The following is a 19642-nucleotide window of genomic DNA, read 5'->3' as shown; positions in this document are numbered from 1 at the left end:
TGCCCCTGACAGACATAATGATACTAGTTACATGTAGGCGCATAACTAAGTGGAAAGAATGAAAGCTGAGGGCAAAACTGAAGTACAATTGTCTTGTTTTTGTCTTCATGTCTCTTCTGTATAGATACAATAAAAGGCTATCACGCTCTCATGAAAATATGATGAAGCTGGGTGTTTCCATAGTTTAAAAAACACAGTTTTATAATGAATATAATGTGTAATTATGGAGATGTGTAATCTAATTTTAAATATGAATGACTAGCATTACACTGAGAGCTACTAAATGTCTTGGGAACAGTTTTTATGGTAAAATGAAGACATTTACATAGGCTTGAATTATCAGCATTTGATTGAGAAAAGTATTTGATTTGAATACAGAAGCGTTTGAGTGATTGGCTTTACGGTCATGGTTGTGGAGCTATATGCATGTAAGTGACAAGCAGGAGAAAGTCATGAGTGACAAAAGAGAGTCAAGGCAGCCTTAAGTTTTACAAGGATGATGGCAGCTTCTGTTGCCTCCCCTTTTTCCCCCAGTCCCTGTGTGCTTTCAGTAGTATGGTCTGCTGTGGGTTGGTAGATGCAGGGCCATACCGTCTGCCCACCCTGCCACAATATCAGTTCTTCCAAGGTTCTCGAGGTGCCACAGTGCAAGGAGGCGAAAAACGTTGAGAGCCACTGCTCTAAAGCAATTTTTTGTGAAGATATTGTAGAAATATAAATCGATTACCAGAGATGGAACATTTACTCATGTGCAGAATCTAGGGGAAAGGTAAGAGAAAAGAGCAGATGTCAGACTGAAGATTGGAAAGGGTAAATTCAGTTGGTTAATGATACTATTTCTCAGTTCTTGTATGAGAATGCTTTGACTATCTAGAACAGACAGGTAGCCTTCAACACTGGATGTGCAGGTTATTGACTAAGGCCTCCCCTACATATTACCTTTATGCCATGATTAATAAGTTAATTGTGGCATAAATGGGAAGGGTGCTACAAGTGTGAGAGGCCATGAAAAGTATTTTTTTTATAGCTTGTTTATATGGTTCCTCAAATCTGAACTTGTGGCTGGGGCTAACAGTTTTATAGTAAGTTTCTGGGCTGGGTTTGCACAGGACCTGGAACTCCCCACGGTCTAAGTCCCTGGATTGATAATCAGTTGATTTTTGTGGGGGGAATTTTTTTTTTGCTCTGCTCCAAGGGGAGCAGACAGGGGATCAGAGTTTTCTACCTGGGGACTTTAAATCCTATGCCTGGCAGCTCTTTGTCCAGGGCCTTACTATGTGTGCTCAGTTGAAGGTTGCTTCAACTGCTAGCTTTGGAGAGCAGAGCATGGATAATTCCAGTGCAGGCAGAAGGTGGTTTAAATGTGCTACATTTCTAGTAGTGAAAAGGAGGGTTAAGACAGGTAGGTGGCAGGTTTGAGAGGTTGGTCAAGGAGGAGAAGATATTGGATAAATGGTCTTGAGGAATAGACAGAATTTTACAAAACAATTTTTATTTGTTATTCTATTATTTGAAGATTGCATGCTCTCATTCCTATTTTTCCCAGCTTAAGGAAAGTGTTCTTTATTTAATATTTACAAAACCCTTTTTATTAACAAATGCAACTTATCAAATGACAATTTAACTTTTACATCCAATTATTTTAAAATATATATAAATGCAGATATTTGTCTTCTATGAACCATGCTCCCTTAACCCAAGTTGATGTCTACAGGACTATTTTGTTCTTTTTCTTTTCCTTTAGTTATGACAGTTCCTTTGTTTCAGTCAATGTTAAGTTTTTGTGCTGCTTCATCTCTGTTTGACAATTCACTCCTTTTTTCCTAAGAACTTTGCATAATGCAGATCTTGTCATTTTCTACTCATCTTTGCTTTTAAATGCTGAATTTATTTCAGTCTTGTTCGTCATTGTTAGCTTGTAGAACTTGCACTTCCCTTCAGTGTTCAAAAATGTTTCTTAAACTTTCTGGTTTGGAGGCAGGAAAAGACATTTGTTTTTAGCAAATTCCAAGAATTTTCAAGAAATTTAACAAAGCATTTTTCCCTTCCTTCCCTGTTGAGCACTGACTTCATAAGACAACTTTTCCATTACTAAAACTTCCAAACATTTTAAAACTAGATAGTGATTTTAGGGGTGTTACTTCTCCGGGGTTTTGTAATTATAAGGAAGGAAGTCTTCTGACTTGTTTTCTTCAACTTTTATCTTTTGAGAAACATCCCTGTGTTTGTTAAGTAGTTACTGCAATAAACTCCAAAGGTTTTCTTTCCCCCTTTACCCACTGTGGAAAACTGATAGGTGATATAATTCACTCTAAGTATGTAGCCTTTTTTCAGTGCCAAGGCTGTGCATTTATCCCAATGTAAAAAATCAGGGTTCACTGAGGATGCAGATGTGTTGGTATCATGGTACTAGCAGGCCCCAAACTCCCATCATTTTCAAAGATGCTGTCTGTCTTGCTGTAGAAGCCCTGAAAATTAAGAGTGGTAACTGTGGCAGGAAGCCACCTTTGTTTCTCCCCAAAATCTCTGCTCTGTGACAATTTGATTAGAATGGGCCTAGCAGAGGAGACACACCTTTACCCTATCTCTTTAGGTAACCTGAGATGGATACATTCCTGAGGGAGGGGGGAAACCTGCTCCCTCTGCCTACGTGAGTGGTATCAGCTACCTGGGTGAGGGGCTGCTACCTGGTGGGCTAGAGTCTGCCCAGCAACTAGTGATGTATTTCAGATTGGTTGGCTGACAGCCAACAGGTGCTGGCCTCCATTGGACGGGTGAATGAGATCACAGGGGCTATATAAGTTAAGAATGCACAGGAGGAGGGGGCAGCAGCCATGCCGGAAACTCAGACTTAGAGAAGAGTTTTACCGTCTGAAACTGACTCTCTCCCCCATAACTCATGAGCTAGGAATGGCCTGCCTCCAGAGAGAATCTCCAACAGCCTCTGGATGATGCTTGTGAGTGAGCTACTCGAGATCTGGTTAGATGCATAACTGACAGATGCGTGATCAAAAGGCTACCTCAGCCAGACTGTTTTGCTCTATGGGATTTCTGTGATATTGCTGTGGTATTTTTACCCTACCCCCTGTAATCAATAAAGTTCTCCTTTGTGACTGGTGTAGGAGACTTATTGAGGGGTGGGTCTAAATTATGCCTAAGAGGCCCCTTAGGTCTGCGGACTAAGGGAGACTTTCGTTTTTGGCCCCCGATTTGGGGAAGTGCCCCAAGTGCCTGTACTGGGTCGAGTACCCGTAGGGCTATTAGGCCTGTGTTTCCCCGAGGACACAGGGCTGAGAGTGTCCCTTCTCAGGGTGGTGGCAGCTTATGTTACCCCCAGGCTAGCAAGTGTGCTCCAGGAAGAGGGTCAGCTGGATGTGAGGCGCCCCTAGGGAGGCACTCGGAACCTGGAAGGTGGTCAGGCACAGTGAGGTGGGTGGCTCAATGCAGGAGCGCCCCTACTGGCCCGCCACAGTAACAGGTACTTTTCTAGAACAAAGGCAAGCTCTCCAGCCATAGGCAGTAGGGAACTGTTCTTTGGATCCTCTTGAGGTCCCCAGTGGAGCCTGATCACTGAGAGCCAGGTCTCTTGTGCTGGGGAAGGGGGCAAGCTATTTATGATCAGTTCGTGAAAAACTGTAGCTGCCCAAAACAGTCCCCTACCCTGAAGGGATGGCAAGGCAAGAAGAACTGCTTTCCTAGCTCCACCACCCCCAGCAGTGCCACTGCTAAAACCGCAGCTCTTGCCAAAGCTCTTGTAATAACAGCAGGAATTCCTGTTTTCTAACCCTACCCCTACTCTCTATGCTGCTTGCCTACTCTATTGATCAATTGATTCATGGAACATGTAGGTAGGGGTAGGAGTTAACCTTGCCACTTGAAAAGTCCTTGCTCTGTCCTGGACTGTGTTCAAGTGATGGCAGCAATCGGGGTCCTTAACAGTTCACTGTTGGCTAGCTTGGGAGTCATCTGTTCACTCATGTTCAAACATTTCATTTGTACTCAATAGTCAAATGGAAAAAAAATATTTACAATTCTAGAAGCCAGGAATATTTGCCATTCTTGAATGATGGAGGGCTCCACCCTGGGAAGCAATAATTATAAAACCACTCAATTTGCAGGGAGGTGGAGAAATGAGAAGACAGACAATTAGTTAAACATGAGCTTTTGGTTAACAATGGTCAAAAAAGCCAATGCAATCTTGGGCATGCATAATGTATAAATATATATAAGGTGAGTTGTTTTTCCCCCAATTGGCATGGGGGGAAAAAAGCCCCACATCTTATCTCATGCAAGGAAATCTCATTAAATACGTTGTCTGTCATTAAATAGCTGTCAAAAGCAGCATGTGCTCAGAAATGGAAACCAACTATGAAGTTGATTTAAATGCAGCCAACACTGACCATGATTTTAAAATGCATGGCTCACATTGGTCAACTATACTGATGGGAACCTACTACAAGGATGGGTTGGTGCAGGCCATCTGAGTAAGATATATTCTAGTGCCCATTTCATGCAGTCCCTCTCAGCACTGAGTCTTTTCAAGTCATGGTGAGCCAACATTGCATACATTTTTACTTTCTCTTCACTCCCACAGCTGAGATGTTCCTTTCGTTTCCTTTTCTAATGATTCCTGTTTGTTTTGACATAAATGCCTTAAGTGTCAGACAGACATCAAACAGGGCCCCAAACAGTTCACCCTGAATCCTTCTGTCACCCCCTCTCAGCCTGGCACAAGATTAGTGTGGTCCTGCCCTCCATGATGTGAAGCTGGACCAGGTTGCTGTGCCCCACATCTGGATATAAATTTTTTGAGTATCCCAGGACTCCTGACAAAAGCACCCAGTTCTGATCATGAGTGAAGGCACAATTAGCACCTGGATCCTTTGTTGGGGGTATCTGGAATATACACACATACTGAGCAGTGCTGAGCTATGCAGTCACCATGGCTTAAAATGCTGTTGACTGGTGGGCCTAACCCAGTGAACGATATGGCAAATCATGAGCCTCTTGGTTTTGGACTCATGTCATGCATAGTTTGTATTATACACAAGTAGATACAGAAGTGCTACTTAAAAGTGTGCTTGTGGAGTACCAGTGCTAAAGCTTGTTTCTCACTTCTGTGAGCTCTGGGAGAGCAGGGTCTGACAGTGAGGAGAGGGGGAAGGGGCTGCTAGGGGAAAAAGTTGGGGGGAAGCAGTGAACAAAGGGCCTATCTGACCCCCTAGGCAGTGGGAGGGGGACAAATCCAAGGCAACCCTCTGATTCTTAGATCCTACACTTGAAAATAATAACACATTTATAATTTTTCCATATATGGACTTTAAGTATTAGGAGGTTGTATTATAATCAGGGTCATCTTCTATTCAAGTAAATACAGTACCTTTGCAGATATCATATCAGTGCTATCTAGGAAGGCACATTCAATTCAAGTGTTTCCAATTTATGAAAGATGGTTACAAGTGAGAGAGGGTTCAGTGAAGAGCCATGGAATTGAGCAAAGAATTGGAAAACATATTTCATAGTGAAAAACTTGAAGCCCATTCTGGTTTTTTGTTTTTTTTTTAAACTTATTCTAGAAAACATTATGGGGTGATCTGTCTGTGTAAGAACCTATGAGAGTAACAACAGTTTTGTGGAGAGCTCTTCAATCAAACAAAAATATTTAAATAGTCAAAGCTAGATAAATTGAGGCCTTGGGGTTGGAGTAAGCATAACTAAACATTGGGATAGTTCTTGTAGACCCTTTAAATCAAGATGAAAACATGGTTGGTTACATCGCGTGTATGGTTTTTTCCTTTCCTCTCCCCACCCCTCTTTAAAAAAATAAATAAAAAAGGGTGCAATTCAAAAATGACTTGAAGTGTAAGGGGAGACCCTAAAAGGAGGACAGTCCAGATAATTGCATTGATCACTTCCAATCTCTCTCATTTTGGAGAAGCAACTACAAAGAAGTACAGTCATTTACACCATCGCTCCTTATTCCAAGTTAGGGAAGCCATATGGTTGTCTTTTTCATTTGCAAAGGAAGTGGCAACTTCATAGGCTTATAGTTTGGTGGAAGCTCTTCACATGGAGCAGGTTTTAAAGCTGGACCTACAGTCTTTAAAAGACTTTAAAACTAAAGCAGTGTGCGTTTTGTCAGGTGCAGGTACATGTTGGGATTAAGAAGGTTCAGCCTAGTGTTCTAAAGCAATAACCCTGTAGCTTTACATACAGTTATGAATGCATCTATTTTCAGAGACACTTGACACTCTGCTTTCAATTGTTTTTGTGAAAAAAATCATTGTCTCTTCAATGCAAATTTTCAGTGAACAAATGTAGGTTGATGCACTTGCAAACTTAGACTTGTTCTTAAACTATGCAAAATAAATAGATTTGCAACTTGTTTTAGCTGCCTTAAGAAGACAAAAAGTAGTGATTTAAGCAAGAACACCAGAGTAATGTGTATAAAAGCAAATGTGTATAATAAGGTATCCAAGAAAAAAACCATGGTCTTCTGAACTAAAATGGAAAAGGCAGCCTTGGAGCCTGAAGGGTGTGTTTTCTTTGTTTGTTTTTGGAATAGCTGTTAGCTGTAAGAAATACAGTTCTCATCTGTACCTTTGACACTATAGCATTACTTTTCAGAGAACTAAAAAGGCAACATGTACAATTCATAACTGTCAGAAGTAATAACTTACTGCCTGGTGTGGTTCAGAAAGGATAATAAGAGAACGTAGCTAGAGGCTGAGACTTAATTGCTGTGATTGCCTAGCTGTTGTGATCTTTGTAACTTGGATAAAGGGTGATCAGAGCATTGCTAGTTCCTCCTGTTAAGGGAAGCCAGTTGTTGCTTGCTTCAGAATTAACAAGTTACTGGCTTTTGATTATCTTATCCATGGATTTTGATTTATACCCATGGGTATAAAATGCCTAGACTGCTCACAGTTAAAATAATGTAATCTATCTTGTCCTGGGGTAGTTTTCATTTGTGCTTTTAAAAGTGAGTACAATGGAACTATGGTCAGGAGATGTTTTGAATGCAAGCAGCTTCACTTGGATGACAGACAGTGTCTTTATTCTAATACCTCTGGTAAAAGGCAGGAGGAGGCAACCTTTTACCAGTGGTGGGCTGCTGCTGGCAACTTGGCTGTTACTGCAGGCTGGCAATTTCCAGCCCCTCCTCCATCCTTCCTACCAGGTTCCCCTCTCCAATGCTTTGCAGAGGTATAACTAAATGCTGAGCAGATGCATTTCCCAGATCATGTGTATACACATTCAAATAATTGGGAAAAATTCTCCTAGGTGTGTTCTCCTGGTAGAAAAACTTACTCAGAGCAGCACGTACAGACATTTGCTCCCTGAGGAGTGTTTTAACCCGAGTTGTTCCCAGGTTATTTTTCTCTTGGAGCAACCATTTTTACTCTGGGAGAAAAGGCCTGAGCACCTGTACGCTCATGATTTCTTCTGGGGTAGCAGCAGCTGTCCCAGGAGAAACTAAATGTGTGTATGAAACCCTAGTGAGCACTCTTGCACTGTTGCATTTAAGAATAGGATTTTGACTCTAGTGCATATAGGGATTCACACGACACCTCATTCAATGAATGGCAAAAGTCTTTTTTATTAACTATACCACAAAACAACCTTTAAACAAAATGAAAGAAAGGTTCTTTCTCATTATTCAAATAAACAAACTATTATTAAAGTCCAGTATATTTTAGCTGTAGTAGTGTATCTCACCAATACAGGCAAGAAAGTGGTCTCAGTCTTTACACCCTTCACTGGGCATTGATCCATCACTGAGGGTAATCAGCTTGGTATAGATTATGATGTTGCAGTGAGTGGTTTCTCTCTCTTGGAGGACACCTTGCCAGCAAGTCCATTTCTCCTTTATACCCTTCAAGTGTATGCCTTCAAAGCATTCTTTCTCGATAGATTGATGACCAAAGCCCCAACAAAGCAGATAAGATGCAGTCCGTCATATTTTAGTTAAGTTACAATTGTTAGTCCCTCAGATCCTGTTTGGTTACGAAACTTGCTTTCGAAATTCTTGATCGGTCCAGAGGTTACAATTTGATCAACTGAGATGAGACTTGATTGACTGAATCGGACACCTTGAGACATTGATCAGAAGTCACTCTTTAGGGAATTGTTTTAATGTGGGGCAGAGCCCAAAATATCCTTGACTGGTATGGATCTATGGAGATGGATCAAAGTGCTAGACAGACATTCTCTGTCTGCTCTGAGAAATACGAATCGATCAGGGAAGGACATGTCAATAAGGAAGAGACAATCACCAAGGGAGGGGCAGTTATCCATGTAGAGTTTATCATAGTTAAACATCAGGTGTATCCTAAACCAGCATGGGAGATAATATCAGTTGTAATTGCTTTTTTTCAAGTGGGCCCCAGTAACAATCTTTCTTGCATTCTTGTGCAAGCTGCAACTGTTATTACAATTTAGCAATTTAAATTTCATATGTAGGTCCAGCCAGGCTTCCCCCTACTGGTCTACTTTGTCTGCTGCGCACAATTCAACTTTTTGCAGTGTTCCCCTCTGCAGGCGCCACAGCTACCTGCTGCCACCCCAGTCTTTCCTTGTTCTTGTCTCTTCCTACTGTAGCCTCCATTTTAATAACACCACCAAGTGCTGTTGACTGCACCACCCTCCCCACACCCCTACCATGGCTAGGGGCAATGGTCGGTATCTAATTTGTGGGTGAGAGTATGCAGTGGCTGCAGTAGCTGGGGTGAAAGAAAACAGTCCTCACAGTTCAGGACCATATTAATGTACAACTCAGGGCAGGAAAAGGGGATGCTCCAGGGTAGAGCTGGGTGCATTCCCTCTAAGTCAGGCATATTACTGATACCTTCAGTGCTGTGTGCTGCCCCACAGGTTTTAGGTGGCCAAACCCTGATCCTAAGCAAATCTGTCACTTCACTTAATTCCTTTACTTTGTGGTCTAAAAGATGAAATACAAAACTAGGGCTTTCATTAAAACCTTCCAAAATTCAGTCAGATTTTATACTGAAACCTATAGAGGTGAATTTATCTGCATCTCCCTTATAGCAAGGAAATATTTTTTGGTGTATAAAAAAAATTGATAATGTACTTTGAGGTAGAAATAATTCCTTTGTGAGAATCATCTTTCCCTATTTTTGATCTAGATTGGATTTTTTTGTGGCAATATTTCTGTTCCTGTTCACTTTACACTTAAGCTCTCCAATAGGCTTGTTACTGTTACACAACATAGTACATACAACAGGGCCCCTCAGAGGAACTTCTGTGAAGGAAAAAGCAAGGGTTAGGTATTAACTGAAGTTCTGTATCACTTTAGTCTTGATTTGCTCGATCACCCTTCTTTGTTCTTCTTTGTATTGTAATATCCCAACACTTGTTGGAAGAACTGGAACTTTTTAGATGACACTACTTGTGAATAATTTGGAATAGCAATGTCTACAATGAATGATCATTCTTCTGGATGATCCTACTTGTACTTCTGTGGCACCTTATTTATGGAACTGCAGAATTAAAAATAGTTGAAGAAACCAAAAATTGTTCTTAGTTTTCCAGTTAGGACATTTTAAGTACCTGTCAGCGTACTATGTTACGGGGACAAATGACAACTGTCATCACTGTTCATGCTGTTCTTCAGTGTATTTTAAAACCTCTATATCCTAGGACATGAAGATCTAAATTAAAAAAAAATCAACTTTGTAGGAACAAACTTCTTGGCTTTTATTTATTTATATCTATATATAGATAGATTTCTATATACAGATAGAAAAAGTTCTTCAACCAAAAATGAAAATACAGTAGGCTGATATACTGTAAATATATATAGTCCCACCTTGACAAAATCAGCCTACTGTATTTTGGGTTGAAAAACTTAACACACAACAAAGTGCGTATGATCTAAACCATAGAAGATATCTATGATATACATTATATATCTACATTATACATTTTTTTTTATCCTGGTTTTTAATTATTCCAGACATAATTACAAAAATGGTGGTCCACAGGATATTAACTGAAGTTAGCAGGGAAAGCTAATGAGTAATATAAATCTAATTAGTAAGAAAATGCTTGTTCTATAGGGCTAAAAGAAAAAGAAAACAAACCTGGTCTTAGATTTGAGGTTAATTTGGCTGTATAATGGACTCTTTGATCAACTTTGACATGAGGCAAGTATGCAAAGAGGGAGCTCTCATCCTAGTTGAGGTTGCGGGGTATGTTTATGTGCATCATGCCAATATATAGTGGGGTGCTGAGGATAGAGAGATGGGATAGAGAATGAATATTCCAGAAATCGGGTTTATGCACTGGCCAGACCTTCAGATTTAATGCCATACCTGTATGGCTCCTATGGTGATTGTCCCTTGCTGTGACACTTTTTATACTGGCAACTTCAATAGCTTCAGTTTGTGTGAAGTAAGGAATGTGAGGAAAGCTGTTTTTGTTGAAAATGGCTGTGATGTGGAAAATGACCAATTGGAGTAAGGTCTCTCCAAACAGTTGATAGAAGCCTATACTGTATAAAGATGTTGATGATTGGTATGTAATGAAGGGTTAGTGGGGAGCCAGTATGAAGTGAATCATTAAATGAAGACCTTTTTTTGATTTGGCCTCCCTACATCCAGTTTTGTGACTGCACTGATGTGTACTAGTCAAGTCAATAAATTGCCAGTGTAGGTTCTGGAACTTACTGCAAACTCTATAGATAGCACTTAGCCAGCACCTGCCCCACACAATGTCATAACCTGAGCATTTGTATAAACATCAGATTAATGATTTAATATTATGCAGTCTAAAATCTATGTCGTTGTAGCTTGAGAGTCTGAAAATTCATGTTTCTGCTTAGCTTTTGACCATCAGTCTTGCAGGCAACAGCTTGCTTTGAGTGCACCTGGACTTAAATATTGGACTGGCGAATTATAAAAGTGAGTCTGAGTAAATAAAAATTGATGGGATGATCAGTCTAATTCATACATATGATAAATAAGAGAGTCTAAATTGAAGCTTGTTTGCACAGAATTTGACACTTTCTCTATTTCTCAATACAAATAGTGTTCTTGTATTGCTCTTCTCAGACTTCACAATCTAATAATGGTTAAGAGCTAATAGCTAGCTTTCCCTTGACGGTTTTTTTCATTTGATTTCTGCTGTGCATGGAGCAAAAATGACTAACAGTTTCAAAGCTGTTCACAACGAGTTTCCATTTTCTACAACAGGTCAAACTGAAGGAATATGAGACCTGAACTGATGAGTAAGATTTGGAGAATGGCAAAATATAGGAAACAGTGTCATGCAAATTCAAAACTTAAAATTTGATCATTATTATTTTTTTAAGTATCAATTCTTTCTCTAGCAGATAGATAATCTGATATTCTAGTGGGCTTATTGATGCTGCTTATTGAGATTGTTTGTCTCAGTCTTGTGTGTGGTGGTGTTTTTTGCTTTTAATTTTTATTATTAACTCAGTATGTATTTAGCATGGCTACTTTGCCTGTAGGTTAACAGCTGAATCCAGACTTGAAAGTGTGGAAAATGAAGACATGAAAGAAAATGCAATCAAGTCTGAGAAGAAAATGCGAAAGAAGACATACACTACACTATATGTGTCTTCTAAAGAATCTTCTGAAATGCAATGTCCTCAGCAATAAAACTCTTTTTTTTTTCCAGAACAAATCTGAATAATTTAATGTTGTGCCTTAAAGATTGTATCATGCAGCAAACAAGATGCAAGTAAATTATTACTGTACATACATGTTAGATTTAAGCAGTGCATCTTGTTTCACAAGCAATTACGGCTATATTAACTAGGACTTATGCTGTTCGTATTTATTTTATGCTCAGAAATGCCACCAAATTTAAATGTCGTAGTACCTTGATCTGAAACTTTGAAGCCTGAATTTTTTCATTGGGACTATAGTTAATAGTGGTCTAGGGTTTTCACAAAGTCATTTCAGAATGACTATAAATTGCCGTAGCAATTCTATTAACAATGTGGATGTAAACTAAGAGCAGGGTGTGCTTCATTACTAGGTTGAAGATGGGTAGTTTCTCTGAAAATGTCTCATTCCTAAATTATTTTTTATAACTTCAAAGGAACACATTCCAAAACTGCCCCCCCTTACCTCCAGTTCCTGGGTATCTTGTTTTTGTTTTTGTGTTAGATCTTTGCAAACAAATGGAACATCTGTTGGCATTTTAGAAAGGAGCAATCCATGGCTTCTGGTAATTGTTGGTATATTTTATAAGTATTCAGTATTTCAAATATGCTGTGCCCCCACCTATACTTTCAAAGAATATGCTGTATCAAAATTAATGTATACAAAGTGTATAATGTCATAAATGTAGTAAAATTTTAAAAACTTGTAAGTTATTTTGTAATAAGTAGTCTAGTCTTGTATAAAAACTTAACTATGTATTAAATAAAATTTACTATTTCTAATATAACTTTTTTTGGCTGTCTGTAGAATACAACATGTCAAACATCTTCAAATCAAAACAAAATGTGTGCAACTTGTATTGTACTTGGAATAATTATATAGATAGTGGGCAGCTTTACTTTAGCTGATTCTTGTGGTTCCAGTGAAGATGTCTAGAGGTTTTATCCTTGAAGATCTAATCTGTCTGGCTCACTCAGTGACTTAAGGCAGCCTCTACAGGTCCATGCCAATAGACATCATACTTGAAGCATTCCTGGTTGGAAAAGCTGTCCAAATGAAAAAAATCTCTCTTGGGTAAGTCTTAAAGCGAAGTTGTAACCTAGTAATTTTCAAAGGTGCTGAGCATCTGAACCTTCCAAGCATGACACTGAGTCCCACATTCAATTTAAAAAAGAGGTTTGAATTTGAAGCTCTAAATGTTCATTAGTTTCTTAAATTGGAATAATGTTAAGTTTATCTATTGAAAATCAGTTCTCAAGAAAAGCTGCTGATTAGAATTGATATTAAACATACTATGCAAGGTAAGTCTTAGCAAGCGGTAGAGAACTGCAACACTGTTGATGTAGTTTTCTATTGTACTTTAACCAGTTCTTTAATTTTTGATAGTGACATCAGTATAGAAAAACTCTTAATTTTCTCTTACAATATGTGCTTTCCACTGTTTTCAGTGGCGTCTCTTGAAAATAAGCATGTCTTGAGCTAGGTCACCTTTCTTTGGGATCTGTTGACAGAAACAAAGAAATGTTCCACGTGCATGAATATAACATCTGTAATACAACTGAACTTGAGAAAAAGCAAATATGTGAGTTTGGTTTAGTATTCTGTTAAACCCTTATCATGTCCTGCCCCCCCCCCAGTGTTGTATGGAAGCCCCTCCATACCATTAATTATCCTTGTTGTCTTTCTCTGGACCACCTCTGATTCTTCTATATCCTTTTTTGAGGTGAGGGCACCAGAACTGTACAGAGGGCACAGTATTCAAGATGTGAGGTATCACAGATTTTTAAAGGGGCATGATGATGCCTTTCATTTAGTTTACAATTCCCTTCTTAATAATCCCTAACATTTTGTTTGCCTTTTTGATGGCTTCTGAGCACAACGTTGATGGTTTTTAGTGAACTGTCCACAATGACTCCCAGATCTTTTTTCTGTGTGGTAACAGCTAATTTAGAGCCCATCAAAGTGTAGGTATAATTTGCGTTATTTTTGCCTAGGTGCATTGCTTTACACTTATCTGCATTTGAATTGAATTTCATTTGCCATTTAGTTTCCCATTCACTCAATAGTGCCAAATCCTTCTGTATGTCATCACAGTCTGCCTTGATCTTTACTATTTCGAATAATTTTCCTATCCACAAATTTGGCCACTTTGATACTCACCCCTTTGCCAGAGCACTAACGCATATGCTAAACAGCACTGCTCCCAACACAGATCCCCGAGGCATCCTGATGTTTATCTCTTGCCATCCTGAAAATCGAGTGCTCTTTGCTTTCTACCTTTTGAACCTGCTTCTAATCCATGAGTGGATGTTCCCTGTAATGCTGTCATTACCTAACTTAGTTAAGAATATCATGGGAGACCGCGTCAAAGGCTTTTTGGAAGTCACACTATACCAACCATACCCTATCCATCTACTTTATTGACACCCTCAAGGAACTCTAGTAGGTTGATGAGGCATGATTTTCCTTTGACAAAACTGTGTTGAGTCCTTCCTGACAAGTCACTTTAATCTATATGCTGAACAATTCTTTTATTTTTATTATTGTTTCCACCAGTTTTTCAGGAACTGAAGTTGGGCTTATCAGCCTGTAGTTCCCTGCGTTACTTCTAGAGCCTCTCTTTAAATATGCAAGTCATAGTGGCAACCCCTCAGTCCTCTGGTACCAAGGCTGTTTTTAGTGATGGGGACTGCATATTATAGTTAAGAGCTAAGCAGTTTCAGCTCTGAGCTCCTTCAGAATACCATCAGGTCCTGGTGATTCTTCTACTCTTTAGTTTATCAATTTCCTCTATAAACTCATCTGTTGAAACCTTAGGGACAAGTCAGTGAAGCTGACCCAAACTGTAGAGGAGTGGATCTAGTCATGTTGTGGGCTATGGACTATTCCCTTAATGTCTTCCACAGTAAAAACAGATGCAAGAAATGCATTTGTTTCCCATCAGTGGCCTGTCATCCTTTAGTGTCTGCTTTACACCCCTATCATTCAAAGGCCCAGTGGACCCCCTGGCATGTCTTTGGCTTCTAATGTACTTAAAGAAATTTCTATTGTTATCTTTTGTACCTTAGGAAGTTTCTTCTCATATTCTCCTGTGGCTGGTCTTATTAGTTTTCCATTTCATAGTTTTATAGTTAGTTGGTTTCATTTGATTTGCCAGAGTTTGTGTTCTTTTTTTTTTTATTTTCCTCTTTTGGTCTGCTTTAGGGATTTTTAAAAAAATAGTGGTATGCATTTGCTTTGTGCTTCAAATATGGTGCTCTTAAGCATTCCCTTGCTCTTTGCAAGTCCCTCACTTCCTTAGGTGTCCCTTTTAACTTCTGTCAAATTAGCTTCCTTATTTTGGTGTAGTCTCCCTTTTGAAAATAAAAGGCTACTGTACTAGATTTTCTTGTCTCCGCTCCTTTATTAATGTCAAACCCATTTGCGTTGTGGTCATTATTGCCAAACAGCTCACTAACACTGACTCTTATGCACCAAATCCTGTTCACTGCTTAGGACTAGTTCAAGAATGGGCTTGCCTCTTGAGGTTCCAGGGCTAACTACTTGAAAAAGCAGTCTTTTATAATGTCAAGACATTTGGTTTCTACATCCCAGCCTGGTGTTAGATCAGGGTGTTGGGCAAAATACAGCTCATGGGCTGCATCCGGTCCATGGAGGGGCTTTGTCCGGCCTGCAGCGAGTGGGTCCCTTGGTCCCGCCTGGCTGAAGCACTGCCTGGTCATGGTGCCTCCTGCTGCCCCCTGAGCACGCAGCAGGACTGGGGTGGCTCCATGGCTGAACTGCCTTTCTAGGTAGCTTGGGCGGTGGAAGCTCTTTCTGGGTGCCACTGCCTCTGGGCCCCACCCCTGCAGCAGCCTTGGGAACCAGTGCACACAGCCCCAACCCTGTGCGTCCTGTCCCTGTTCTGGGCTCACCTCTCCAGGCTGAGCAGCAGCGATGGTGCAGGGGGAAACTGGCCCCTCCCCCTCACCTCTGCCAGTCTGTTGTTCAGTTGGGCCCTGGTTGGGCAGGACTTACCTGCTGGGGAGGCATGCCCCACAATATTTTTTTTTTCCCTCTGTCTCTATCTGCACCCCCCTTTTCCCTCCTCACATACTTACCTGTGGGGAGGGGTGGCGCACAGTAGATCTTGGGCTGATTTTAAATGCCAAAGGTGATCTGTTTTAAAAAGTTGGAGACCACTGATCTACCCTGTTGGATTTGCTGCAGTCTCTTCTGTAGAGTACCACTCCCCAACCAGTACTACCTAAGCTATCATTCCTGTCTATATAATTAACTGCTAAGCATTCAAGTTCCACCACCTTTGATCTTAGGCTTTTTGCATTAGTATAAAAGCATATGTAATTCTTACTGGTGCCTGGTTGGCTAATTGTGTGTGACCTCTTACTTATTAAAGGTATCCACTTGTGCTCATCTTCACTCTGTTTCTTATGCCTGGATTTTTATAGCTTTACCCCTATAGGATGTGTCAATCTGAACTGTGCACTATTCTGCACTTGTAATCTTCACCATGTATTTAGTTCAAACACAGCTCTACCATCTTTTTAATATTAAGTACCAATTTCATACCATTTTGGCATAGGTGGAGTCTTCTGGACAGGCTGCCCCTATTACAAAAGGTCCCCCAGTTGCTAACAAACTTAAACCCTTCCTACCTATGTCATCATCTCAGCCACATATTGAGACTGTGGAACTGTGCCTGTCAGGAAGCCACATTGAAACATTTTGGAGAATGCTACTGTGGAATGCCTGGGCTTCAACCTACCTAGTCACCTAGATTATAGCTTCCAAAATCTCTGCTACCTTTACCCATGTTATTGTTATTCACATGGACTACAACCACCAGCTTCTCCCCAGCCTTCCTTGACATCTCAAGAGTCATGAGGTCCACTACTTTTGCACTTGGCAAGCAAGTCACCATGTGGTCCTCAGATGTCAGAAAGCCAGCTATCTATGTACCTAATAATCAGTGATTCTGGTTTTCTCTGATTAAAAATTGCAAATTCTCTGATTTAAAAACCCAAAATCCATGATGGAAATTCCACCCCCTACAGCCTCGACAGCCTTCCTGATGACCCTCAGAACAGCCCCCTGGACCCATAAACATAACGCCCACCCTAGCAGGTAAGTGTGTGTAGGGGGAAGGGGCGGGGGAAAGGGAAGGTGCAGTGGGGGTAGATCAGGGAGGGGGGGAGCATTCCTCTGTGCCCTCTCCCAGGAATGGGGCCATGGGGTGAGGGCAGAGGTGCTACTCTGAGGGTCACACATGTATTGGTCAGCCTGATGGGGTTCACACACAGAGCCTGCCATTGCAACTCTGCCACTAAACCCTGTGCTACCATCCTGTGGCGCCTCACACGGCTTTGTGGGCAAGTGGTGCAGGGCGTGGCAGCAGCAGTGCGGTGGCAACCACCTACGTGTTGCCCAGCTAGGGGATAGAAAGGGGCTTTTACATGCAGCGGCTGCCACTGCACCACTGCTTATGCCTTGCAACAGGCTGCACAGCTCGGCAGCAGTGCAGGGTGGTGGCAGCTGTGTGCTGGCTCAGGGGGGCTATACAAGTAAGCACTGCCACCATGGGGATGTCCTTTGCCCCTGGATCCTAGAGGTAAGTGGGGCTTGGAGGTGTGGGGTAGAGCTGGGGAAGATGTTTGGGGGCTGAGGGAGCTGGAGATGCTGCCTGCCCCAGGCGGCACACCACAGTTGGGAGTGAAGGCAGTGGTGGAGGGCCAGGGGGTGAGGGCACGGGTGCCCCTCTGTGGGGGGCTTTGCAGGCAAGCAATGTAGGCTGCAGCATGGTGGTGCCCGCCATGTGCAAGCTATGCAAATGCCGCCCAGCTGGCTGCCTGGGGGAGGCTTGCATGCAGCTGGCTGCACAGTTCCGTGGCCAGCTCACCAGTGGTGGTGAGGGATGGGGGCAGGGAGGGGCTTGTTTGCAGTGGCTGCTGCCACTTACCTGTAGGGCCGTGCCAACGGTGACAGCTGCTGCTTACAAAACCTCTCTGCACCACCATGGAGCAGTGCCCAGAGCTGTGTGGCCAGCTGCAGGGCGGCAGCAGCACTGGTGGTGGCTGGGTGGTATACAGCCATTCCCACCACTATCTCCCCCACCCCCAAGGCCACAGCTGCCACCACATTGCTGCAGCCGCCATGCAGCCAGCTGCACAGCTCCGGGCACAGCTCTGCAGCAGCACAGGGAGGTTCTGTATGCAGCGGGTGCTGCTGCTTACCTGTAGGGCCGTGCTAGTGGTGACGGCTGTTGTGTACAGAACCTCCCTGTGCTGCCGCTTCTGCCACAGTGGTGCAGGGTAGTCAGCAGCTGTCACTGCCGTCACCGCCGTCACAGCCCCATGGGTAAGAGGCAGTGGCTGCTGTGTGCAAGTCCCCACCCCTGCCCCCATCCCTCACCACCACTGCAGAACCAGCCACGGAGCTGTGCAGCTAGCCGCATGCAAGCTTCCTCCTTCCCTGGGTAGCTGGCTGGGTGGCATGTGTGCAACCTGCACATGGCGGGCACCATCACACAGTGTTGTGCATCTCTTGCCCGCAAAGCTGCCTTCAGAGGGGTACCCTTGCCTTCACGCCCTGGCGCTGCACCCCTGCCCTCACCCCCTGGCCCTGCTCCCGACTGTGGTGTGCTGCCTGGGGCTGGCAGCTCCCTCAGCCCCCAACCATCTTCCCCAGCCCTGCTCCACAGTCCCCAAGCCCCACTTACCTCTACACTTCAGTGGCAAAAGGCGAGTATGAGCCCGAGCCCAGCCTTGGCTGACTCAGGCTCAGACTCTTCATTTTCCCCTCTCCCTCCACCTCTGAGCAGGGCTGGGGGTTTCCCACCCTTTCTGCAATCGGCTCTTGTAGGCTGGAGCTGTGCCAGCCTGCAAGAGCTCTTTGCAAAAGTGGAGAATCTGCTAAAAAGGGAAATTGCATTTTTTCGGATAAAAATAGGGAATGCGTGGGGTTTTCCATAGGAAATAGAAAACCCAGATCCCTGCTAATAATTGAATTGCCAACTACAACCACCTGTCTCCTATCCTGTAGGGTTCTCTCCCTTGCAGGAGTATCCTTGGTGTCAGAGGACATTGGACCCACCTTCCAGTTGATATTACATTCTAAAGGATAGTTTCCCTCCTTCCCAGCTTGATGCCTTCCATCCCTGAGGTTCTCATCTTCCTTGGCAGCATGGGACCAGCTACAATGGAGATAGGAAAGCGTCCTCTATGAAACTCTGCCTCCTGGAGCACCTCCAGTGCTGCTACCCGAACTCTGAGAGAATGTACTTGCGTTCTTGGAGCCAGATGTTCCTTGCACTGGGTGCACATGCATGAAACCTGCTGTGCTCAGTGTGATAAACTGAGTAGCCCTCACCCTGCTGCTGGACTTCTACCTGCATATTTTTCAAAAGTGTTAAAACTCAGTTTCTCCTTTAAAAAACCTTTTGATTTATATGTTTCTCTTGGACTTGAAGATTTAAATGTAAGGGTTGACCTTCTGTTTAGCTTAACTCTGCCCTAATTATAGCTAAGTATTAAACAAGGGCCTTCTGTATTGATCTAATTGCAGAATTTTAGCTACTTAGGTTAAATTATCTAGGTTAGTTACTCTTAATTAAAGAAATATCTTACATTAAAGACTCCCCTTCAAAGAGTGGGGTGGGAGCGGGGGGCAAATGGACCTGTGAAGTAGGACTATGAGAATAGGGAAGTATTTGATTTGGATTTAGATTCAGCCAATTCAGTGGACAGTGATTTGATTTGGATCACTATCCCGAGTATATTTGGCTGAATTGGCTTTGGGAGATTTGGCACTGATTTAGAGAGATTTGGCAATTCGGATTGGCCAGGTAGAGGCAGGCACAGCTGAGTGACTGAGGGTTTTCCTGCGGCTTCTCCGGCTGTGCCTGCATCTCCCCAGGCGGGGAGAGCCAAGAGAGAAGCCCCCCCTGGCTGCCCTTCCCGGCCCCTGCCCCAACCTAGTCCCGGCACTTGGGG

The 19642-nt window shown here is 42.5% G+C and overlaps 1 protein-coding gene and 1 long non-coding RNA gene across 3 annotated transcripts in view; one reads left to right on the top strand and one right to left on the bottom strand.

Moving 5' to 3' along the window:
* The window catches only part of SPDL1 (spindle apparatus coiled-coil protein 1), a 43225-nt gene extending 30787 nt beyond the window's left edge, over positions 1–12438 (top strand). For both annotated transcript variants that reach the window (XM_019534857.1, XM_019534856.1), the window contains exon 12: positions 11495–12438. In XM_019534857.1, the coding sequence (XP_019390402.1) occupies positions 11495–11645 (151 nt within the window). In that variant the 3' untranslated portion in view covers positions 11646–12438. The remainder of the gene's footprint in view (positions 1–11494) is intronic.
* On the bottom strand, positions 2054–13643 carry LOC109309953. The gene is made up of 3 exons (XR_002101095.1): positions 13568–13643; positions 7433–7443; positions 2054–2067 (listed from the first exon to the last, which is right to left on the bottom strand). It is a non-coding gene; the product is annotated as an uncharacterized LOC109309953 (long non-coding RNA).
* Positions 13644–19642: the final 5999 nt, after the last annotated feature.

This window comes from Crocodylus porosus, unplaced genomic scaffold (assembly GCF_001723895.1).
Source record: "Crocodylus porosus isolate Cpor-Errol unplaced genomic scaffold, CroPor_comp1, whole genome shotgun sequence".
Lineage (NCBI taxonomy): Eukaryota > Metazoa > Chordata > Crocodylia > Crocodylidae > Crocodylus > Crocodylus porosus.
This window is presented reverse-complemented; position numbering and strand designations above follow the sequence as displayed.